We start from the raw sequence: 25,952 nt of genomic DNA on the forward strand, positions 1-25,952 counted from the left end.
ATTCTTTGTCCTATACGACACCCCTACTACTTGCTAATCAAGTGGTATGTGTTAAGTTTATTAGGTAATTAGCTTTTGTAGTAAATACTTTTGGGTGCACAAATACTTTGCACAAGCTTTAACATCGACTCATCAGATGTGCTCTTAGTTGCTCTTTTTAGTGTACAAGCACTTGGCATGAACTCTAGCATTAGCGCATGAGATCTGTACTCTTAGCCTGATTACACTAACTTATCAAGTCGCCAACTTGATCTTTCTAAAATGCTCCTTTATTTAGTAGTATGTATCTATGTCTATATTATGCCTAAGTGCTCTTTTCCATTGTGTTTACATCAATTCTATTACGAAGCTTAAAAGTTATCTTACCAATTCCTCATTGTTCCCCTGTCTACACATCTAGCGACATTTACATTAGCCACCTCTTACTCTCTTTTAAAAACTTATCATAGCACACCCTTTTTAAAAAACAAAGTTCAACTAACAAAGCAAGCTAATGTAGGAAGGAAACAACTTAAAACACATTTATAGAATGCAAACCAGTTATGAGAATATGCTTCCATTCCAAACTTATCTTTGATAGCTTTACAATCGTTAATGTCTACCTTACATTGTTCTAAACACGAGCATTAGTCTTATAGTCTACAAGTTATTACACATTAATGTGTCTAAGATAATTCTAAAAATCCGTAACATGACAAACATATATTTACACTTTGTTTCATATCATGCGAAAACGGACATCAAGTTCACTTCATCTAACCAACTACAAATACCACTCCAACAAAATGTTACCGGAATAATTACGCCTAAGAACTTCATTAATACTCCCTCCATCCCAATTTATTTGCTACATTTTGCCATTTTAAGTGTGTTGCAATTTTTTTACTGCATTTATAACTATTTCTATATATAATACATAAAACAACTGAACTGAACTGAACTAAACTTATTGGAGCTAAACTAAACTAAACTGAACTTATTAGAGCTGAACTAAACTATATTGAACTGAACTAAATTGAACTGAACTAAACAGAAAATAAAGTAGGAAAAACGGACCCTAACTCTTTACTTTTCACTATGTATTACTCCCTCTATCCCAAAATATAGTTCTCATTTCTATTTTTTAAGTCAAAGTTTCGAATCTTTAATCAAATATTCTCATTAGTGTATACAAGAAAACATATTAATGTGAAGCCTTGTTGGATCCAGCTCAACGTCTACATTCAAAAAATCAATTTTGTATATTTTGTACTAATACGAATGGAAAATATAATAAGTCAAAGAGTTTCTCACAAAAAAGGATTTCGTCACCCCGTAATTTTGCAAAAGAGGACAAAATTCTTTTTGTGAGAAACCAACTGGATTGCGGTGAAATGAAGTTGCATAGTAGTTGAAAGAGAAACCCCCTTTTCTATTTACACCATTATAAATACAGTGTTTATCCTTACTGCTATAACCATATCTAACATTATTAAAAATTGCCATAAATGACACCTTCCTCCTAACGTCCAGCTTTAATATCACTCTAACCCATAAGCTTTCACATCAGTCTAACCCTCACCCAACTTTTCCTTTTCCTCTCTTGATCTTCCACACCTTCCTTCTCCTCTCTTCATCTTCTACCCCTTTCTTCCGCCATTCTTTTCCGTCGAATTCTCATCTAAAAATGTCGCCTCTTTTCTACACTGACCCACTTAAAAAAGCAGCCACTGCTGCCAAAACAGAGGACGAAGCGTATCTTTGCAGGTACCTAGCTCATGCAATATTTGACGGCAGCCCTTACGCGTGGAAATTGTTCTACTCCGTCGAGGCAAGTGAAAGGCTAAGCAAAGAGTCGTGCGAAGCACTGGAGAAGGTGATGCACGACGCTGAAAGAATATACAGGACTCCCCCCTGTAGGGGTCCTTTACCCCGCCTTGCAAAAACAGCCTCTGCTTCCCAAAAAGCAAAACAAGGTATTAGCATTCGTGATTCATGGAGTGAAAAAGGAAAAAAGAAGAAGACACCGGTTGTTGGTAAGGGAAAATCAAAAGTGTTTGAAAAACCACCCCAAATTGCATACGATGCAATTCAAGACCCAAAATTGCCATGGGAAGGCGTATGCATTGCAAATGATACACCAGAGGACTCAAGCAAAATTTCCGATATGTACGCCAATTTGGGCTTGCAAAGGTATGTAAAAAGAAATTAACTTACAATCCCTTCAATTTCTCTGCCTACATCTCTTCTGTTACCGAAGCCAATAATGAGACCTGCGCCTCCTCTGCTAACGAATACCATAATGACGGAGCCTCTTCTGATGACTCCGATGTTCTCTGCTAGACTTGTCGTCAAGACATATGATGAAGCTTAGGTATGCGTCTAATCCCATATAGCGAGAACATATGTACATGCTATAAATGATGTTTAGTGTGCAAGAGGATTTCCATGTTTATGACATATGTGAATGGTAAATAAACTTACACAAAATATTAAAGAAATAGAACTTTGTCAACATAATAAAATCTAACATTTTGACTTCAACCACATAATCCAATTCTGATGAGATATTAAAACTTATATTTCATCATATAACAGTTAGCTTTGTTTAGTTGTTTTACTTAAAGAATGCAAGAATTGATAACAGAAGATTAGTTACTTATTGAGTTGATTTATTATAAAAGAAGATGTTCCTCATTTAGTAATATTGTTAGATACACTCAAGAGTTACCAGGTGTTCCTGCTTTATAGCCAGGACGCCTGACTTATGAGAAAGAAATTCGTTTTGAGGAAAGTATGGAATTGTTTTGCGTTGCTTTTAGGAGAGCAACAATTAACTTATAGTTTCCAATGTGATGTTACTATGAGAATAACAGTGCTTACTGTAAATTCAAAATTCGACACTATAGATTAAATGAACATGTTACATGTAAGTGTTAATTTAGGTTTCTAATATGTTGTTACTATGAGAATACCGAGCCTTATTGTAAACTCGGGATTCCACACTATAGACTTGATCTTGTGGCTAGCAAGTAGTTGTGATCCCTTTGTTACTATGAGAACATGTCTTCTGCTTAGCACTTGCCATGAGGCATTGTACTTTTACAAACCAATACACAGTCAAGAGTTTGATTGATAATGCAGCTTGATATTAGCATTTTGGTTATAGTCAAGAGTTTGATTGATAATGCAGCTTGATATTAGCATTTTGGTTATAGTCAAGAGTTTGATTGATAATGCAGCTTGATATTACCATTTTGGTTATTTAAAATGGTTGATATGAGCGTGTGATCAAAGAATAATGTGGGTTTCAGATAGATGCATTTCTATATACATTCATTTGATATTGATACTCAAAAGCTCTTTCAACTTTGATGCATAGACTCACTTGAGATAGATGTATTTTCATATACATTTAACTTATATTGATACTAAAAAGCTCTTTAAACTTGGATGCATACTCAAAAGAAAAGTTCTTCAGACCCTACATTTTATCTATTGCTTTTCAACTCCTACAAACATCTTACTAACCATTTGAACCGTCGCTTCTTGTAGGTGGGAGCTTGCCCACAAAAGCTATTGAACAGAGAAGAATGCAAGAGCATTACTTTTGCCACCACTAATGCTCACAAGACGCTTAATTGGTCATACTTTTGCCTTTTTTGAGAACTATGACAGTTAATGTGTAGTTTTTTAATGACTATGGAAATTTGTATATAATTAGTACATGTGTATGCATTTTTTGCAAGCTGATGGAACACCGCAAGCTCATGTAGGTTAAGTAGATTTAAAGAATATTTCTAGACTTCAAACCATCTATAGAAATGCTTCGTTTTAAAACACATTCTCTACACATCCTATATTTCACTTATTTGTTTCATATCGTGAAAAAACACACATTACGCTACCTTCACCTAACCGATTGCGAATATAACAATGTTACTGTTTTGGGGCGCCGTGCGCGAAGGCGCGCGGAGCAACAACTAGTGTTTACAAAAAGTTGGTGATATTGAGATTACAAATATGTTAATAGTTGGTTAAAATATTTCCTAAAATATGCTTTTTGATCAACATTGTACCATGTAGAGGTGGATATGGTGATATATACCACATACATACTTCTATAAGACTAAAACCATGTCCTTTTGGAATGAATTGAACGGAACGAAAATGAAACAAACTAAATTGAAAGAGCTAAATAGAACCAAGCTGAACTAAATTGAATTGAACTAAACTAAAACAAGGTCAATTAAACTGAATTGAACCGAAATTGTGACTAAAAGAACAGAGTCCAATGTCTAACTTTATTTTTGAATAAATTCAAATATTAGTCTTACATACTAGTCCAACATGTACGTAGATATATATTTTTTCACCCCCGCTGGAACCCCTTGGTAAGATGAAGGTTCCGGCTAGACCTGAACCTCTTGCAAGTTAATTCGGCTTGGGTTTGCGGATAGACACTTTGGAAGTGGGGGATGGTTAGGGTAAATCCTCTCACAAAGTGACCCTACTGGGGGGATCAAGCCTCCGATATTGAAGTTGGACGATTATTTCCTTACCACTAGGTCAAGCTTAGCTTCGTTATGCTTATTTCAGCATATCTGTCTATAATTATTAATTATTAATTGCTTTTTTGGGTTCTGTATTATGGCTCGTCATTGGCCAGTTGGCTTGTATGAAGACAAATTACGACTTGACATAGTTTGGAAACGTGATCTGGGCCAGGCAAGCGTACCGTGTCTGCATCCCCAATTATGCAAACGTTTATAATGGTGGATTCTTGGATCGTGGGACAAGGGAAGCAAACTACGATCACATATTACATACTTGGACCCTAATAATTATTCCTTCCATAATCCATATCTGTTTTTTAAGGGCTATTTGTATACTTCTTCGATATTTTTTACAGATTACATTTTGACATTTTACACTATTTATAAATATCACTTTGACCATCGTTTGTGATTTATACGTTAACACAAATATAATCATGTGAAATCTTGTTAGATTCGTTTTAATATGTATTTTTAAATATGTACTTTTTGTAAGATTTACAAATACAAATTATTGATATATGTCCTCAAATTTTTGGCATATTAAAAAGTAGAAGTGTAATATGTAAAAAAAAACGAATGAAGTAATTTTATTACTTTTAAGTATAATATACAAGATGAGATTTTTTTTGAAAGGCACAAGATGAGATTTTATGTTTTTTTTTGTAAATTTTGTTTTTTAGCAATCAATATATCTAATATCGTACAAATCCCCATAACCTTTTAGCAATCAATATGTCGCCATGATTATAAAGGGAAATAATAAAAATGAAATTATTAAGTAATAAAAAGCATTAATTACGTTAATTGATGCGTAATTATGTGATAAGTTACGAAATTAATACTTCTTACATTCTTAAATAATTGTTACATCCACTTTTTCACGTAATCTAATGTGTTTCTTTGATCATTAACATTTGCAATAAAAAATATTGGTATTCTGAAAGTATATATTGAGACGAATTGAACAAAATTTCACTTGAATACATTTTCTTTACATAGTGAGTAGCAAGGAAATAGAGTTAAAATTAGTCGATCAAACATAACTCACTTCGTTTATTTTAGTTGCTACATACTCCCTCCGTCTCTTGATAAAGTGCCCATTTCTTTTTTGGACACTATTCAAAGGTAAAGAAAGCCCTCAAAAAATATGTCTAATATCTAAGAAAAAACATAGTCATGTGGGGTCTTGTTTGATTCGTCTCATTACATACATTAAAAAATCAAACTTTTATAATTTTTACTAATATTATTAAAGATATTAATGATACAAAACGTGCATTGGAGAAATGGGCACTCTATTTAGGGACGGAGGGAGTATACTTTAGTACACAGATCAAGGAAAGATGTGGGGACCATTGAAAAGTAGAGCAACAAAACATAAAGTAGTTGTCTTTTTGTATTATAAAGACAAAAATAAGAGTATAAAGGTCAATAATATGTACTCCCTCTGTTTCATTTCAATTGTTACACTTTGACATTTTACACTATTCACAAATTGCACTTTGACCCTCGTTTGTGATTTATACGTGAATGAAAACATAGTCATGTTGGATCTTGTTAGATTCGTTTTAGTATATATTTTATTACGCAAAGTCTTATAAAAGACCGTCTCACGTTAACACTAATGTGAGACGAGTCTGTTTTTCCTTCAAGTCTTAGCCTCGGCCTTCATTTATGGTTTTATGGTTGATAATTGTGATTCTGGCTAATAGTTACCGTTTTCTAATAAATAGTTATGATATCTGGGTATTTAGTTATTATTGTTTTTTACACAGAAAACGCACAAAATTCAGATTATCTCCAGCAATTTCACCACCTTGAATTTCTCCAATGGCGAAAATGTTGAAAAAATTTCAACACTTCTCAAACACAACAACTGAAAAATTTTAATGGGTTCTTCAAACATCACTAAATAGCTAAACTGTTGTGCATGTACATGTTATGTTTTATGCACATGTTATGTTTTGATGATGAAAATTAATATAATATGTTATAGCATGAAAGTATGTAACAGTTACAACAGATGCATGAAGAAGTAAGAAATTGATAAACGAAGACTTTGAAGAAAAGAAGAATCAAGAATGAAGTACGAGTTTATAATTTCTTAGAATAGTAACTTTAGATTCAAATGTAATATGCTTAGTAATATGCAATGTGCTCAATATAGAAATATAAAGTTAATATAATTATTATCTTCTTTGAGTTAAGAAAGTAAATGATTATATTAAAATTATAGTTCTATATAAAAAGGAAATAAGTTTTTAAAATCAGAAATCAAAAGGGATTAGGAAAATAAGTTTTTGATAAAACCGAGTTAAGGAAAAGATTTTAATAAAAATAAGATTTTGATAAAAACCGTGTTTTGATAAAACGTAAGCTTTAGAAAATATTTTATAAAAATTGTATTTCCTTAAAAGTGTTTTACAAAAAAAAGAATTTTAGAAAAAAGATTTTTACAGAAATCAAGTTTCCTTAAAACGTGTTAAAAAATTTTTTATAAAATAATTTTATTTAAAACGTGTTTTCTAAAAACGTGTTTTTCAAGAGATTTTATAAAACTGGAATTTCCTAAAAACAAGTTATATAAAATCAGATTTTATTTTGGAAAATAATTTTTGAGTTGAAAAGAAAATCTATTATGGAAAACATATCTTTTTAAGAATAAAGATAAAGATGAAAAAGATAAAGATTGATTTTCTAAAAGAGAATTAAATCCCTTGAATTAAGGAATTGAAAGATATCCTTTGGAAGGATATTCGTCCAACCCATGTTCTATAAAAGGGATTCATAATTCACTTTTAGATCTCACGTTTTCAGAGAGCAAAATCGAGTCTAAGTAAAAAAGCTGAAAACTATTTCCTTGGCACTGAGCGTAACACTGAGCTGTTAGGTTTAAGTTACTATTTCACAATTGTAATTGTCCTCTATTTGCTTGACTAAGAAGCACATCTTTGAGGATCGTTCTTTTCTGTAACTTTTACATCATTGAGAGTGCCAACACTTAGAGTTAAGTGTTGGGAGTCATTACTAGGGTTAGTAGTGAGGGGAATCGTATTGTATCAAGAGTTTGATATTATAGGATTCAAAGAAATAAAAGAGTTTTTGTTTCTTGTGGACGTAGATCTCAGAGGTGAGATTGAACCACGTTATATCTTGTGTCAAATCTAATATCTTTTAAGTTTATTATTCGCAAAAACGCAAATTAGCAATTTTCGAGTGTTCAGCTCAGAGCCTGGCACTGAGCTGTGAAAGGATTTTTGCGAAAATCGATTAGATTTCGTCACTCAATTCAACCCCCCCCTTCTTGAGTGTTCTCTTAGGTTACAACATAAACGCATATATTATTCAATTTGTTCTTCATCATAATCAATTTTTTGATCCAACTAAACTTCTGGGTTTCTTCAACTGGTCACATTCTCAATTGGGTATTCATCAATATTTGTTTTCTTTCTCAATTTTGGTTCTTCTTCTTTGATATAGTGATCAATGTTTGTAAGAAAAAGGGTTTCTTGATTGAAGCTGCTAATGTATTTTTGTGTGTTAAAAATGGCGATTTTTGCCCTAGTTTGGTTTGTTGCAATTCTTTGTTGTCTGACTTATTGAAGAAGAGCATGATGGCTTTGTTTTGGAGGGTTTATGATAGAATTAGTGCATTGGTTTTTTTGAGAAAGACATAATTATTTATGCGTGATATTAAAGTTATGACTAATAAAATGCATTATAATTTGATTTTTATTATATAACTAATATATTTCAGCGCTTAACTAATATACTTTAGCGCTTAACTAATATACTTCAGCGTTTAACTAATATACTCCAGCGATTAACTAATATACTCCAGCGACTAACTAATATACTTCAACACTTAACTAATTCATCCAGAATCAATTTAAGGCTAGCATAACTAATAGATGCAAGCGTTTAACTAATTCTACTATTGGTTTAATGCACGCGCGTGATGTCAGCATGACATCAGCGGTCTCACGCTAACACTAACGTGAGACCGTCTCTCCAAAAACAGACTCATTTTATTAATATGTACTTTTTATAATTTTACAAATATAAAACTAAAGATATATGACCTCAAAGTTTTGCATTGACATGCGTGAAAAGTGTAAGTTTGTAGATTAAAATGAAACAAAGGGAGTACGTATCACATACTAAAAGTAGAAATAACTGGCAAATGTAGCAACAACTAAAAAGAAACATGTCTAAACAGTAAAATGTAGGAATTAAAAAAAAGAGGAACAGAGGAAGTATCATTTCAAGAAAAAGTAAAACATTTGTAAAATAATATTTTTTTTTTATCTATATAAGCTACGAAAACAGTACATTTGTAAATTAATGTGATGGCAATATATTAGGCCCAAAAGTTGCCATGTCAAAGACATTATTTGAGTTACAACCAACACAAACACGTGTCATATAAATCTCACCATCAAGATTGAAGAAGCAGTTAGTAACTTGAAGCAATTTCCTCCATTTTTTAGGAGGACATAGCCTAAACTCCACAACTGCGTTAATCTATACTCTTACACGCCTTTCCTTTCTCTTCACACACACACCCAATAATTCTCTCCTTTTTTTTCAACAAAAGTTGTAACCAAACAATCCCTTCAATGTTTCACTTTCTTCAAAAATTATTCATTTTAGACGGCTAAGCAAAGCAACCCAACTACTCAAACTATTATCTTTACTCTTTCTTTCTTTCTTTCTTACATATAGAATCTTCTTTTCCACTCCTAAAATATTGGAACTTCAATTAATATACTACTTTCTTAATTAATAATTCTCTAGGATTTTGTTAACTAATTTTAATACTTTAATTAAGTTTTGTGTAATGAGCACTTTGACTACCTCGATGGTGCTGCCATCAAAGCTGAAATCTTCATTTCATCAAGATAAATCCTCACTTTTTTCCACCAGATGGAGCAGATTTCCTCCCAAGAAAACCAAATCTTTTTCCCCTGTAATTAATATTCTCCCTCTCTTTTAATTTTGTGGGTTCGAAATTAATTGTCACGTCGATAGTATAATTTGAACGAGGTCCGGGACTATGATTAATAGTTCCAGACCTCGTGGCGTAGTTTAAATAATATGGTTGATGGATGGATTTTTTTTTATGACAGGTGATGAGATTATTTGGTCCAGCAATATTTGAAGCATCAAAATTGAAGGTATTGTTTTTAGGAGTTGATGAAGAGAAACACCCACCAAAGTTGCCCAGAACTTATACTCTGACTCATAGTGATATTACTTCCAAGATTACTTTGGCTGTTTCTCAAACTATTAACAATTCCCAGGTAATTTCAGATATGTCTTTTACTTAGGTATCTTAATTCTTTAGTAGATCTAAGTTTCCACCTAAAAGTCATACCTATTTAATGTATTTCTGCACTATACAAAGTAATTGAGTAATTAAACATAGTGATGAATTAGAATTAGCAAAAAGTATTCACAGGAATACTTCCAACTGTGGTAGATCCTCTCATGATAATCTTAACTATGTGTTGTTAAATAATAATCCCAACTTTTAAGGCCGTGCCTACTCAGATCAATCCGATGATAATAAGAGACAATTGAAATTGTTAAATGATGACGCGTTAAGTTCTAGTCAGTTAGGCAGGTAGAGGGGATAATTGTTGAAACTATGATGTATAGCATATTGCCATATGATTTTAAGATGAAATCTTCGTAATCTTGTGAAGTTTATTCTCTCTTATTGTTATGGGTGCGGTCCGGGCTATATTTAACATGGTGTCAGAGTCTGATTCTGATCTACAGTTGGGACCATTAATATTATTTACTTTAGGCCAATTGAAGAAAATGGACCTCACATGTGATGGGAGTGTTCAAGTTATGGGGTATTAGTGTATAGCGCATAACACATGTGATTGTCTTTCATTGATAAAAGAAAGAAGAAGAGTTCACTTTACAATTTAAATGGTTACTCTCCTTATTGCCATATGGTTTTAAAATAGAACCTACTTAGTCTTGTGAAGTGGATTATCTCTCATTGTTTATTTTTTTTATTTTTTTTGATTGGGAAATTAAGTCAGCCCAAGGACTAACTCCTACCAATGCTACCAGCCTTGTAGGAACTACCAGTGTAAAGCATGCAAAGCATGCTAAGGAAATACCCCAACATAATGCTGGGGGTAAGGATCGAACCTCTAACCTCAGAGATCAGAGGGGAGTGCTCTACCACATGAGCTAGCTCCTCATCCTTATCTCTCATTGTTTATGAGTGTAGCCCAAATGAGAGGAAGTAAAAAGATTGGAAAAATAAAAAGTGTCAATCTTTATAGTTGGAATTATTCTAAATAACCCATAATTGATGTTACAAAAATGATTAAAAAAGACGGCATAATTTTAATATAAAAGTAGACCTAGTCACTAAATGGACTAAACTAGTCATCGAAAAAAATTAACCTAATTACTATTGGACATATTCTCTTTTTAATATTAGGCTTGCTATTGCCTAATTTTAGTTTAAAAGTAGACAGTATTAAAAGGCGTGCGTGACAATGTATACACACATCTATTACTCCACTAAAATTGTTCAATGTGTACACAAGTGATAAGTCATGTCAATAACAAAAGTAAAATTAGCTTGTAACAAGATATGAACCCATGACCTCTTTCAATTATATATGATACAAATACCATCTCAACCAACTTTTAATCATGTTTTAAGTGTCCACATTATTATATTTATACCTTTTAAATGTTGAGTTTTTCTTAATATATTTTAATGGGAATGAGAAAAAATACATATCAAATTTGTAAAACAATACCAACCCGGAGCAACGCCCGGGCCCAAGTACTAGTTATTATGAGATAACCGTCAATAATTAAACTGTCAATAATTAAGATTATTCTTGTGAAAATTTCCTTATAATTATAAATTTCAATTTTTTTTTTGAAATCCAAGTGCTAAATTATTTCCTATGATTTTTGGGTATTGCTATTGATATATGCAGTTACAAGGGTGGTATAACAAAGTGTATAGAGATGAAGTAGTGGCAGAATGGAAGAAAGTGAAAGGAAAGATGTCTTTGCATGTTCATTGTCACATAAGTGGAGGACATTTTCTCTTGGACTTGTGTGCTCCTTTGCGATACTACATCTTCCGCAAGGAGCTCCCTGTGGTACTTTCTTGCTATCTTACATTTTTTCTAAATTCTTTTAGCTCATAGTCCTACTATTTTCAAGATGAAGGTATAAACAAAATTGACATAATGGAGAACTAGTTCACTAGTGCGCGTAATGTATTGGTGTGAGGCCCACATTACATAAGATTACCAAATTGCGCCCTCTTTTAGGTTTACCAATGTGGTTGATGGGAAAAAAAATCCCACCTGTATTTTGAAGAATGTATTATTAGTTTATTATTTTGTTAAAAATGCAGGTTAGAAATAAATCCAAAAAAGAGGAGAAAAAGGAAACATGAATTTTAATAGTTAATAGAATAGCCACATGCTAGCATCACGTGGATTGAAAATGTACGTCTTTTATTATTAACTAGTGTTTAGACCCGGGTGATGCCCCGGATTTTTTCTTTGCTACAATTTATTAGTAGTTAAATAAGTATTCTCATACTCATTTAAAAAAGTTATTTTATTCATTATATGTATTTCAAACGTTTTTCATTCATATGTCATCATTAATTTTGATTACAAAATCAATAATGGTATGGTGGAGTAATGGTTGGATTTCTTACTTTCATACTTGAGGTTGTGGGTTCAAGCCTTTACATAAACAATTCTTCTTCTTACGTGGATAGAATGTTATTGGACGAGGGAGGGTGACACGTGACACATATACGTTCTTAGGAACGCCTTTTAATATATTAGTATAGATATCTTTAATTACATGAGTATAATTTATAAATATTTGATATTTTGAAATTTACAAATTTTGACAAATTGGAAACATTATTCCCTCCAAGTCTTTTCATTTTTTTCATATCTATAGCCTACCCCACTCCCTCAACTTGACATATGATTTTTTATTACTTTTTTTGTGGGCTATCTTCAAACTACGTTTTGCAATGAGCTATTTTCTCATCTCTTTTCTTTGTGGGGTTGGAAATGGACCTACATTCTTCTTTTATTTGACGAGTAAAGTTCCATTAAGATGTCCTCCTACCCCCTAGATATGGTCAATCATGCGGGCTAATTCAGCCCAGTTCATCTTGTGGGCCGTGTGGATCGGGCTCGCTAGAAGCCCAATTCAATTCAACTCGAACCTTCAAATTGGTGGGTGGGTCGTGGGCCAGGTTTCTTGAACCCGACCCACTAAAGTTCGTTACTAAAACCACCCAGTCCGGACCGTGAAATCGGTTCAATTCGGCCCATGAACCGGACCAGCCCAATCCAAGTAAATATTCAACCAAATTGTGTATATTTTAATCAGATTGTATATAATTTAATCAAATTGCATAATTATATTATAATTCAATCAAATTCAAAAATAATGAAATTTTTCATTAATATTAATAATTGTATATATTCTAATTTATTTTAAATGTTTTATGTAACAATAATGAATAATTTCAATGATTAAATAATTTTGAAAAAAAACTAAAAATTTCTCATGTCGACCCACTAACCCGGTCCAGCCCACTTGGCCCACGAACCACCAGAACTGCTTCTCGAATCGTGAAAACCGGTAACAGACCGGTGTGGGCCAAGAATTTTCAACCCGCGGACCATCTCCCCCCATCACGGTCCGGTCTTGGGCCGTGAAAATCCCAGCCCGCACCAATAGCCATCACTAATACCTCCAATGTTTCATGAAAAAATACTTTCATTAAGTAGATATAAACTTTAACTAAGCTAATTAAGCTTGGTTTAGTGGTAAGAAAATAACTTTTTAATTTTAAAGTTGGGGATTCGATCCCCATTAAGGCACTTTGGGAGGGGATTTTCCCTTACCATCCAATATTCTCTCACTATCAATTATTTATTCTGTCCACATTCTCGATTCATAATTCATAAAGACAATATAAATACTATCATCTGAAATCTTGTTATATTCATTATAATACGTATTTTCAAAAGAACAGCTTTTACTAATTTTTGTGAACACACAATAAAAGATGATGAAGATCAGATGTTCACCTTAAGACCATGAAGATCCAAATGGGGCAAATAATTTAAGACAAAGTGAGTAGTATAATACGATCTTTTATGGTTTTAGTCTTTTAGATAATCGTTCGATTTTCCTCATACAGAAAAAAGATAATTGTTTGAGTTTAGAAGGAAAAATTATTTATATCAATTACTTTCTATTTTAAGATATTCTTTTATTTATCTTAATATCAATTTCAATCTCTATAGAATTGTTTTATGGAACTTGTGAAATCACATAGCACCAAAATACTTTTTATTTTATAAAACGTCATGCACAAAAAAGGAAATAGCGAGTACTCAGTAGTGACGTGACTTCATGGCACCGTACGAAAAGGTGAATTTTTTCCTAAAACCTTAGGACACGAAATTGAAATTATTGAAACTATGAGACACAAATGTCATTTCACTAAACCTCATAAAACGAAAGTGGACATCATCGTTAGTGATAAGTAAGTATACAAGAAGTTTGGCATTCCTAGCAAGTTGGCAAATAGTTTGAGGTGTATTGATATGGTTCATACATAATGATGACACCAATTTTATCCAAAAATGCAAAGTCAACAGAAGTTTTAAGTTCATCAAGAAAAGTAAAGATTATTCTAAACCAAATTTTTTTTTTAAAAATAGATTAAACTAGTCACCGAAAGAAATTAATCACGTCACTCTTGGATTAATTTTCTTTTTAATATTCGGCTTGCCATTGTCTGATGTTAATTTAAAAGTAGGCGGTTTCTTACAAGACAAACTCGCTGTAAACATGTAGTTAAACAATATGACTTGTTAAAATGGACAGGTATTGAATGCATTTGTACATGGTGACGAAAATTTGTTCAACAACTACCCGGAATTACAAGAAGCTTCAGTATGGGTATACTTCCATTCAAGCATTCCTGAATTTAACAAAGTAGAGTGCTGGGGCCCATTGAACGACGCCGTGGATCCGACGTCGAAAAATAAGAAGAGGATGATGATGATAAATGATGAGCAGGATAAAGAAGAAGAAGAAGAAGCAAGTAGCTCAAAATGGGAGATGTTAGTTCCTTGCACGAAACCATGTAGATGTTGCTTTCCACCTACAAGTTTGATTCCTTGGACTCCTTCACTATCACAAGAACAGCAACAAGAGCAACAACTTCCTGGAGACGTTTCGATCCCGCCACCTGGGACTCGCTAGAACATTGAAAATTTGATTATTCATGATTGATTTTGTATATAATTAGAATTTTTATACTAGGTAAATTTAATATAGTGTTATTATGTTATATGTGTATGTATGTCTACCAAGAATTTGGTGGGACAAACTACAAAGGAGCCTTCGGGACTTTGGTTATGTTCAGTTTACCTTATTTTTGCTTATTTCAGATCTAATCAGATCAGATCAGATCAGATCAGAAAAAATAAGTTCAGATCAGATCAGTTCAGATCATGCTTATATTTAAAAATCATTATATCTTTCATTACATATTAGTAAAATTATAATAATTGAATATTAATAAAGTACTCACTGAGACGAATCAAACAAGACCCCACATGACTATATTTTTTCTTATATATTGAGAAAAATCTAAAAGATAAGATCGTGTAATCAGAAAAAATAAGTTCAGATCAGATCAGATCAGATCAGAAATAATAAGTTCAGATCAGATCAGATAAGTTCAGATCAGAAAATTTCAGGTGAACTAAACATAGCCTTTGTCAAATAACTCTAGCTCGTTATCACTACAATTATGGCAATTATGGCTTTTGTACAAACACGTTCGTTGTTTTGGGAGTTTAAGAGGCTCCCGATTAATGACGATATATTTAAAAAAATTGACGAGAGTAAGTTTACCTTTGAATTGTTTTCTTAGAATGGTCTTATTTTTGGATTAACGCAAGGACCGTCTCTTTCTTGAAAGTTTCATCTTAACTTAATTACGTACTTTAATCGGTTAAATCTAATTCATGTGGATTCAACTCCAACTTGATCATGTATGGATCAAGACGAACTTTTATCGAAAAAAATCACTGTGTTCCAGTCAAGGTGTTGAAAAAAGTCATGTGTTTCAGTCAAGGTGTCGAACTGAGCCTAATTTTTGGATCGAAATTTGGGCTCAAACTCTAGAGATATTACAGATTAAATCTTTTCACCAAAATCTAATGTTTCATTATTAATCTTTTCACCAAAAATCCAGATACTAAAACATTTTAGGCACAAAGCCAACTAGAAAGATTCTAATCAGGATTTAGATTGAATTGAATCAAATTTAGAAAGATACACACTACAACATATTGAATCTCAAAAATTCAAACAAGAACAACTTTATTAAGATGAAGAGAACATAGCCTCGGATAAAAGTTGCTCAAGTATCGTCAATACATTCTTTAACCTTCGACCACTAATTTAGATGAGAGTAATGAAATACTTCATATGGGAAAAAAACGTAACAGAGAGGAAGGCCTGTGCAATGAGCACAGATATAGCTATTTGTGACAAATAATAAAGAGTATGATGGATCATCTTATTTACAAAAGGTTGGACGTTTAACACCATGGTCTGCCATCTTTGGGCACCTATGGAGATATATTATATATTTTATCAGTATAACAAGGGAGTTAGCAAGGGTGTAACTCCCATTCTATACATATAATCAAACATATATGAGCAATTTCCATCTATCATAGTGACAAAATCGTTGAGCTCCACAATCTTCGAGTTCAGATACAAGTTAGCAAGTGAGGCTTCAGCAGACCAAAAGTTGTAGGGCTTGCCTGAAGAAGACAAATCGCCGTCATTTTTCTATTCCGCACAGCCGTATATGGAGCCTTCAAGAGATGAGCGATCTCTTGTTGCTGATTAATACATTGTTTAAGCTTTCCACTAAAAACTAGCAATGGATGTAGATGTCACCGAATTTGAGCTCTTCCGAGTGTTAAGAATCCAAGCTCACTGTCCGTGTTCTGAATGTACAGCATGAGGTTTCATTAAGACATTGCAACAACAAACAGTAGAAACATCTACGTACAGACAGATGGCCACTCCACTCACTGCCAGCAACACCATCTACAACTATGACGTCCAAACATCACCACCACCCACAACCCGCAACCATGATTACCAAAATCACGTTATATGCCACTAAAATCTACAACCTCATGCACACCATACGATGTTCAAATACCGTTGAATCCCATACATATAACTCTTACTCATAAATAACCCCGGAAAACACAGATACCACATACCACCTTTGTTACAAATGAATAATCAACTAGGACGGAAATAAAGCATTGGGTCGAACTTTGTAATAGCTATGAATAATCCTCGACTCTTAGGAAAGGGTAGTATGTTCTTTTTTGAAAAGATTAGGTTCAGAATTTTTAGAAGAATCTTATACGGAGGAAGAGAAAGTTCTTTCTTTGATCTTACCAAGGGATTCTTCTACTTCACTATACACTTTGCTTTTCGCCATAAGGAAAAAGAAAATAGTAAAAGAATGAGAGAGGAAGAGTAAAAGTATGAGACAAAATAAAAAAATGAACTAGAAATAAACACATCCAGGTTTGATTGGACGAAAGGTGTGGAGGGCCCACTTATAAGAGTGGTAAAAATTGTTTGTAAATTAACAAAACATTGTCCAAGAAGGAAAGTGCGTAGATGAGCGGAGTACCATCTAATCATTTCCAAATATCATCTGATTATTTGCAGATGCATTGAGGAAGGACTAGCAAATAAATCCAATGTATTATGAGCTTGTCCAACAAATATTACATTTAACCGACCCCCAAATCCTTAAGTCACCATGAAATATCACTCCATTATAAGAAAATTGTCAAGAGTTTGGAGATAGTTTCGCAAAAAAAATTACAGAAGGCACCTCACATTTAACTATAACCAGTTCTAGATGTGAGGCTAGGAATAACCCCCTAACATCCCAGACATAAACTTTCGTGGTTACATACGACCATCGAACTCCCAAGTTTAAATGAACAAAGACCATCAAATCCCATAAAGAAGCTGACATTACTCACCACCAAAATCCCCAAGTCAAAATGAACAAAGATCACCAACCCCCAGAAAGAAGCTGAAGTTTTTCTTCTCCCACAACATCAGAATCCAGAAAGGAAATGAAACTGTTACGTATTTGCTGATATGCACTTTGGAAACACTCTGCAGGCTTTACCCACGTTCAATTTCATGATGTAAAAAGTAGGAGTTCAACCATTCAAAGGAGATATTAGGCTGAAACAGAGGAGATAAGGGAAGAGGGAAAGCATGACAAGAGAAAGAATAGAGGAAGGAGAGGAGACTAGAATGCCCAAACATGAGATGTTATCACTATACCCTAGTTTTTCCTTCTTAAACAGCTTTTCTCAGAAACTGATAGTGGTTTTAGCCTAACAATTCTCAGGAGTTCGCACATTAGCGTTACAAATGTTAAAACAAATAACAACTTGAGCACATAAATCACACCGACAAATATACAAGAAAATACACTGCAGTCTCACAGTATCTGTTCTTTATGTATCAGCAGGAAAAAAACTGCAATTTTTAATGATAATTAAAGCATATTATCTCAAGCATTTGACATGAAGAAGATAACTGACCTGAGACTTGGAAGAAGGGAAGACATTCCAAAATCTGAGTGTTTCATCTCCTGCTCCAGTTACAATGGTCTGAAAGCACGAGACATCATCAATATATAATTAAGAAAAAACGGGAGAGACTGCCAAATGAACATTTGTACATCCATGAAATAATCATAAGAAGAGTGCAACACTTGGGCTCCGTGGACGTAAAATATTTAATGTAAAATGATTTTTCATGTAAAACATTTTATAATGGAAAATTCAATTGCAAAGCTAATTTTCCTTTGTTTGGTTCGATGTAGAAATGGAAAAAAGAAAAATGGACAGGGAAGGGAGAGGATGTATAAGAGGAGAGTAAAAGGCTGCTAAGGAGGAGGGAGGAAAATGTGTTTTTCCTTCTTTTGGAAAGAAAAAAGATTTTCACCTATACAAGAGCTCTCCCCTTGATGTGTTTTACACCTCTTACCAAACCAAATAACAGAAAAGGAGAGGAAAAGGAAAACCCATTTTCATGGAAAACATTTTACACCTTACCTAAATGGAGCCTTACTCCTGAGGAGAAAAAAAGGGTGTTTAAGCAAAAACAAGAGTGATATGTAGTGGAAAATCACCTGCCCATCTGGTGAAATTGCAAGATAGAGAACCCTGTAAGTATGTCCTGTGAGAGTTGCCAACTGCAGTAGCAAAAAAGATTGTGAGTAAATAGTGACCAAAATCAAATAAAAGGGTATTGGCCATAGGCTTAAATTTGTACCTTTGACATGCTAGGATATCTCCAAACAATTATCTGGTTTTGGGAGTAACCATGAGTGCTGACAAGTTCATTGACATTTTTAGACCACACAAGATTGCAAACCTGCAGAGAAAATGAAATCAATCTCTCGAAACTGCTGTCATGCAATGCACATTGCGCAATATTGAAAGCATTTAACATACATGAGAGCAATAAAGAAAATTTGCCAATTACTACCTATTCAATCAATCATTGGTAAACTATTTCCTTCTTGAAAAAAAATTGTAAACCATTGCCTTTTCAAACACTTTATTGGGGTTTTGTCCCAAAAAAAAAAAAAACCACGGAAATCCGGAAAGTGGTAGGAATAGTAAATGTGAAGTATTGAAAAAGTAGCACTTTGAAATTTTTTTAGAAAAAAGATACAAGTGACGACATGAGCTATTGAATAGGTAATACTTGACAATATTCTCCTAAATCTGAAAACATTCAGGTGGTTCTGGCTCAAAATTGTGGTTTTGGGCTTTTGGCCCAAAAGAACCAATAAGAGCAACATTAAATGTCAACTGTTTGAAAAGGTAACTATTTACAACTATTCTTTGACAAGGTTATAAGTCATGGACTAACCTAGTGGATATGTAATATTTGGCAAAATAACCATATATTGCACTTTTATAACTCAGTATACAGACTGGAAGCATTGTAAAACATCTAGACAATTTTTTTGTCTATAGCACATTTCTACTCTACACATAAGATGATCATTAGAGAGAATATACAAATTTCAAGATTTAATCAAACAAGAGCCAAGTTCAGAACCTTAAGTTTCAATGTAAGCAATCTTTGTATCCTTCTCAACACTAATAAACTGAATAAATTATTTTACGAGCTAAACACTAGAGAACAGAAGAAATAGGAATGTCAACATTATAGGAGGAAGGGGGCAGAAAGGAGCAAAAAGAGAGACATAGACAACTCCAGAACATAATTCTAAAGCATATGAATTATAAAAGGCAGATTATCCCTTATTACCAATTACCATGCAGTTGACATTTTAGCCACTTTCCGAGGTAACCTTTGAGTGGAAAATTGTCATTCAATTGGACAGAAGTACTAAAAGTACTATTTATTATATTACCAAGACAAGTGATTAGATTCTTTTCCCTCTACATTGCGATTCTCTCTCCACTCTCTTTAGATCTCTCCTTCTCATCATCACCATGACCTGATATACCTCTTCTCTCTCTCCCTCACCTCTCAGCATCGCCACCTATGTAGCACGGAAAGGACGAGGTTTTAACAATGAAAATATTTGAAAAGCTAGATAGTTTCATCTTCCGAAGATTTTCTAGCTTCATTAACATGAAAAACAAGAAAAACCTGAGTTGCAGATATTTCCTTGCTTCATAAATCACCACCACCTAGCTCCTTTCACTCAATTCTCTCTCTAGCATCTCATCTATCATTACCCACCACTGAACCTCTTTTGCCTCTTGAACCTCGCGTGACCATCACCACCATCAAACTGCTCTTCGGGGACACCTCTAACCATTGCTAGATCCATAGGTGGTGAACACATTATATTCATAGGTACTAGAGAAGCTTATCTACAATTTCAGGTTAATGGGTACTATAACCATATTAGGGCTTCTAAAATTTGAGCCATTTCCCCCGTGAACAACTCTTTCCTTCTCATTTTTCTCATCTTGAGTTGACCGGAATGCAAATGGACAACCACAATTTGTTGCTTGGTGATTCCAAAGCATTACTTTCTCTGCTGGAACTTACTCGCTCTACTCGGCTTCAAAGACGTATTCAGAATTTCAGACAGCATTATAAAGGCTTTTGAGTTTACGAGACAGCTATGGTAGGACCACAACAGCTGCACATCATTTGCATTGCCAGCAAAGTGGTTTTGCACCTTTATCGCAGTCGTGACTGCATCCTAAATTTAAGACCATAACCCGTTCTCTCCCTTTCTCCTTGTTACTATAAGATTTAAAGTTCAATAAGATATGAAGGAAGGATATTCGAGATTTTACTTCTTAGTTTGTTTCCACTCCGCCTTCCTCCCACTCTTGTTTATTTTAATTTTTTCCCTTTGGTTCAAGGACCAAGAGATGGAGGAGAATATTTAAAATTAGTGTGGTTGCCCTGTTTTGGTGGTTATGGGACCGGGGTTATCATAGAGGTAGAAAGAATAAGGCTCCTCAGGAGTCATGAGAAGAGCCATCCGGGAAGCTGCTCAAGACAAGGGGTTCTAGGTGGGGTTGGTGATGACGAGAGTGATAGAACGGAAGAGAGGGCAAACATGGTAGAGATTAAAGATATGAATCTGGAAATTTAATGAGTAACACCATTAGTATTCCTCCCAATTGACGAGAATAAACCTCTTCGAGGTTTCCTCAGGGAATGGCTAATATATTAGGTCAGTGTGAGAAATGACCTGTGGCTAATATGTTAGGTCAGTATGAGAAATGACCTGTGGCCAAAATGTTAGGTCAGTGTGAGAAATCCCAACTGCACCAGACTATGGGATATATATCCGAAACAAACCCATCCTTCTCTATAATGCAAATTCCAAACATGACCCTTATCAAGAAGGGAACATATCAATTTAAATTGCTAAAGACATCTTATTTCAGTTCGTGAATTCTAGAAGATTCTTCTGGTTCTTAAAGTATAGGCAAAATTCCATTTTAACAAAACATAAAAGCAAAAGAGATTTGGTGTTAAATGATGTCGATAGAGTTTCTTGATTTTCTCACTTCCCCCCCCCCCCCCTTGCAGGAAAAAAAAAGCGACATATTTCTTAAATGGATGTCTTTCTCCATCCTCATACTTTTCTTGCTTCTTCTCTCTTCATCTCCACACTTTTTCTTACCTTTCTCCTTCCACTATTCTTAATCTATGGGAAAATCCAAAGCCAGAAACTTTCTATGGACTACAAAGAGTATCGTGTGATTTTGAATTTGAACCTTTTAGACAAATAAATTTTCATATTAAGAAAGGCATTAATACTAAACTTTTTGAGCTTGCAATTAACAATTTCTATTTTAGCTTGCAACCTGAACTACATGCAAACATACGACAACTACGTAAACTTTGCTAATAGATAGAGATACTTTATTATTCAGAGACACAAAGATCTTTGTTTCCAAACAAAAAACATTGTAGAAACATAGAGCAGTGTCGAGTCTTCTCAACGAGCTACTGCTAGGATGTTACCTGATTTTGGTAGCTTATCATCAGGTACTAATTAGGTTGCTAGAATTAGAAGAAAAAACTGAGCTCCCCTAAACCTAAAAGCCATCACTCTCCCAACCCTAGCAGGTAGCAACTCTCTCCCCAAGAGAAATAGCACACACATATATGCACAAAGGAAATTTTATGAGAAACTTAGTACGACCAATCCATGCATGTTCCAAAAGCTTCACTACCACTTGCCAGCACCAATCCATAGTGTTTTGACACTCTTCGACAGCCAATGATATTGACTTCATAACACAAACATTACAACATCTCCATCCTTCATATGTACCATAATAAATAAGAGGGAGAATTGGAATGAAGTTGGCGTACAAGTGCTTTGTTGTGCAAACTCTGGCACTCGTATAATAGCCAACACTTCTAATACTCGGAAAACCAAATAGGCCTTCTCATGTTGTAGCTCCTAACCCACTTTATTTTTGGCAACTGAGACCGGATATTAGAGTCGAATAACTTTCATCAATAAGTTTTAGAAATGTTCACAGCTGAAATATCCCCCTTTTCACATTTACACATAAATAAATTTTCCAAAAACCACCCTCTCAAACGTGAATTGCAGCATTAATTGCTTGAATTTGTCTTAAATGTACTGTCTTCAATTAGACCACTGCCCCTCCGGAAAACTGCTAATACTACTCAAAACACTTAAATGGTAATTTTAAAAACTTGAGCTACCCATATCCCACACAGTTACTTTACAAAAAAGCGTAAAGGTACCAAATTTATAGAAGAGCAAAGAAAACGCAAAACAAAAAGCTAACCTGACTGCCAGTGTCCATGCATCCCAGCTGGGAATCAGTGGTTGTATTCCAAAAACGGATGCATCGATCAGCGGTACCACCGCCAGATGCAAGAAGCCCATGAAGATGTGGAGACCAAGCAATTGCTTTAACTGCTGCTGTATGTTCAGAATACTTCAATACAGGCTGAGTTGAATGTTGGTTCCACACGAAAAGCTGAGAAAAGAACGTTTAATAAGTAATTCAATTTTCTGAACTGCCAGCATTAAGAAACCAAACCAACAGGGAAGCAGACTCACTCTATTGTCATTCCCGCCTGATGCTAGCTCACGGTTATCATATGACCACTTAAGTCCACAAACCTAGACAATTAAATAGTGTTTATCAGTTTCAGTACAGGAACCAAAAAAGATATACAGCACATCATTTAACTTGGGAAAAAAGTCATACTCTCCGAAAGAGTTCAAAGAATAATATTTTGGCAGTAACCAACAAAAAAGAATGATTTAGCTGTGAAGCACTTAATACCAACCTCGGACTTGTGTCCAGTTAATTTACTGACATAATCATCCTGAGCACGTATATCTCTTTGTAATATATTCTTATCTCGGCTACCAGAAGACAGCACACTTGAACTCCATGCTAGCGCACCAACACGGAACCGATGGCCCTCCATAGTCCGAATGCTTTTGCATCGAGAAGCATCCCAAATCTGATATCAGCGACATCACATATTAATGCTACTGATTCGTTACACATAGCAATCTAAATTGTCCTCATTTCAACTTCTGATACACGTAATTTCAAAGAAAACAATATTCAGTTATGGAAAGCATTAATTACCTGAACTTTGCCATTGTTTGTACCAACAGCTAGATGTGTCCCACGCTGAGCCCATCCTACCGAACATACGCTGTCATCAATTCCCAAATCACATAACTTAGTTACCTGCAGATACATTTTATTCCAATCAAGGCAACAAACGATATCATTAGAACACTCCATGCAAGCAAAGCGTTCAACAATCGACCAAGCATCAACAAAAAGCCTCAAAAAGGAATCACAATGTATGTCAAGACTACATAACCACACAAAAAGCATATTATAATCTACAAACAAACAGAAGTTTCCCCACAATAGATGAAACTTTAAGAACTTACTTTGCTACTGCAAGCATTCCATAAGTAAACACAATTGCCTAATCCCACAGCAAGTACATTGTTCGGAGACCAATCCACCAAGTTCAAATAAAAATCATCCTGCAAAGCTGGTGCATCCAGTACCTAATACAAGCACATCAACAAAATCCAACATTACAAAAACATCTTCTTGATCAAAATATAATCCCCACATATCTGCCAGTTTCAAGAAACAAATCCCCGTCATCAAATCCGACCTCCTAAAAGAGTAGAAAACAAACATCAAATCTACAATATCTTAAACATCAACTGCCTCATTTCCTAAAACATCACTAATGTGAAACAATCGGACAAGATTCCCATACCCAATTAACAAGATTTCAATCACTTCAATCAATATAAATCCAAATAAACTCCAACATAACAATACACAAACCATCTTTGATCATCACAATCTAAGTCCCTAAATCCATAACATTCCTCAAAAGTAAACAAAATTAGATCATACCCACTAAAATCCCACTCACAAGAAACAAAATTTAAGTCAATGCAGCACCCAAGACTACAAAAAAAAACACCAATCAAATCAAAATCATTCCACATTAAACTCCAAACACCAAAAAAACATTATACCTTATAAGGTGACCTGGGGATTTTCCTGGGTGTCTTAACCGGGCTATAACTAACACCGGGCAACGAATCATCGGGCCCAAACGGCATCAATGACGGCAATGCCCGTTTCGTTTCGGTCTTAAACCGGAAAATGTTCCGATTAGGCGCCCCTTTTTCAGGCGTACCCGGGAAAAATGACCCGGAATCAGGCCCGAATAGTGCGGCCCGAAGAAGAGAAGTATACGCACTGGAAGAATCTTCCCGGGCCCCATCGGGCTGCTTACTATTCTGCGGAGAAGAAGTTGAAGAAGACGAAGAAGATGGTGAAGAAGAAGTCAAATTGAAGAGAGAGAAATTAGATGAAGTTCTTGATGGAATGAATCGATCACTTAAGATTGTTCGTGAAGGAGAAGGGTTGTGATTAGAATTGATCATACGGTCGATTATGCGAGATGGGGTTGTGGGACCCACGTCAATCTGGTCAAAGGAGAGAGAAGGACGAGCAATTTTTGATGGGTGGTTGATGAGAAATGGTTTAGATGAAGAACGATCTGAATCGTCCTCCATTGATGTTGATTTTTCTTAGGAGAGAGAAAGAGTAGAAATTGAAGATGTAGATTTAGATTTGATGGGTTTTTTTTTTCTTTCGTTGTTGATTGAATTGAATTTATGGGTGAGTTGAAGAAGTTTTTATAAGAAGGAAGAAAGAAAGAAAAAAAAGAGAAAAATGGAAGATGATAATGAAGAGATCTACACCATGTGAGGAAGAGTTAGAGTTGGTAAGAGAAAACAAAAGAGAAATTTCACCAGCAAGTTTGTCGAGTGGCTGTTAATTTTTCCCGGGAAAATTAGGGCTGGATAGATAGAGCATAGAGGAGATAACTATGCTTTGCGGGAAAATTTTACATTGGAATGGAAACTCATTATATAATAAAAATGGGGTTTTTTTTAAGAAGAAAGTATGTTATTGTTAATTTGATGGACCCCTTGTTAATAATTTTTTTTTAAATGTTTTTGGGTAATGGATAGTTTTAAAAGGATTGTCTTAGGTTATATTTCGCCTATTTAAACATAGGTTAAATTTCAGATTCGGTATATGATACGATAGGTGAAAAGAGGTAATATATAATATAAAGAGGGTTATGTTGCTTAGTGATGTACTAACATAAATGCATAATGACTTTAGGAGTGTTGGTTTAGGGAGGTGATGTAAT

At 34.3% G+C, this 25,952-nt stretch overlaps 2 protein-coding genes across 2 annotated transcripts; one reads left to right on the forward strand and one right to left on the reverse strand.

The window, feature by feature from the left end:
• Nucleotides 1–8,992: 8,992 nt before the first annotated feature.
• Nucleotides 8,993–15,031, forward strand: LOC104892367 (protein STAY-GREEN homolog, chloroplastic). The gene is made up of 4 exons (XM_010678285.4): nucleotides 8,993–9,507; nucleotides 9,668–9,841; nucleotides 11,522–11,689; nucleotides 14,469–15,031. The coding sequence occupies exons 1-4, from the start codon at nucleotides 9,379–9,381 to the stop codon at nucleotides 14,847–14,849; spliced, it is 852 nt and encodes a 283-aa protein (XP_010676587.1). The 5' UTR covers nucleotides 8,993–9,378; the 3' UTR covers nucleotides 14,850–15,031.
• A 915-nt stretch (nucleotides 15,032–15,946) lies between these two features.
• LOC104892368 (B-type cell cycle switch protein ccs52A) lies at nucleotides 15,947–25,638 on the reverse strand. Its single transcript, XM_010678286.4, has 10 exons — nucleotides 24,760–25,638; nucleotides 24,148–24,270; nucleotides 23,831–23,935; nucleotides 23,520–23,699; nucleotides 23,287–23,349; nucleotides 23,009–23,203; nucleotides 18,999–19,100; nucleotides 18,856–18,918; nucleotides 18,263–18,331; nucleotides 15,947–16,615 (listed from the first exon to the last, which is right to left on the reverse strand). Exons 1-10 carry the CDS (start codon nucleotides 25,303–25,305, stop codon nucleotides 16,562–16,564), a joined length of 1,500 nt encoding a protein of 499 aa, XP_010676588.1. The 5' UTR covers nucleotides 25,306–25,638; the 3' UTR covers nucleotides 15,947–16,561.
• Nucleotides 25,639–25,952: the final 314 nt, after the last annotated feature.

The sequence above is a fragment of the Beta vulgaris genome, chromosome 5, assembly GCF_026745355.1.
Source record: "Beta vulgaris subsp. vulgaris cultivar EL10 chromosome 5, EL10.2, whole genome shotgun sequence".
NCBI classification, from domain to species: domain Eukaryota; kingdom Viridiplantae; phylum Streptophyta; class Magnoliopsida; order Caryophyllales; family Amaranthaceae; genus Beta; species Beta vulgaris.

Bases quoted from the DNA above. Each gene is read 5' to 3' on its own strand.
- LOC104892367 (XM_010678285.4), top strand. From the start codon at position 9,379: ATGAGCACTTTGACTACCTCGATGGTGCTGCCATCAAAGCTGAAATCT. The intron at 9,508-9,667 runs GTAATTAATATT...TTTTTATGACAG, and splicing joins AAACCAAATCTTTTTCCCCT to GTGATGAGATTATTTGGTCC. The intron at 11,690-14,468 runs GTACTTTCTTGC...TAAAATGGACAG, and splicing joins TCCGCAAGGAGCTCCCTGTG to GTATTGAATGCATTTGTACA.
- LOC104892368 (XM_010678286.4), bottom strand. From the start codon at position 25,305: ATGGAGGACGATTCAGATCGTTCTTCATCTAAACCATTTCTCATCAAC. The intron at 23,936-24,147 runs GTAAGTTCTTAA...ATGTATCTGCAG, and splicing joins GGAATGCTTGCAGTAGCAAA to GTAACTAAGTTATGTGATTT. The intron at 23,700-23,830 runs GTAATTAATGCT...CGCTGATATCAG, and splicing joins CAAACAATGGCAAAGTTCAG to ATTTGGGATGCTTCTCGATG.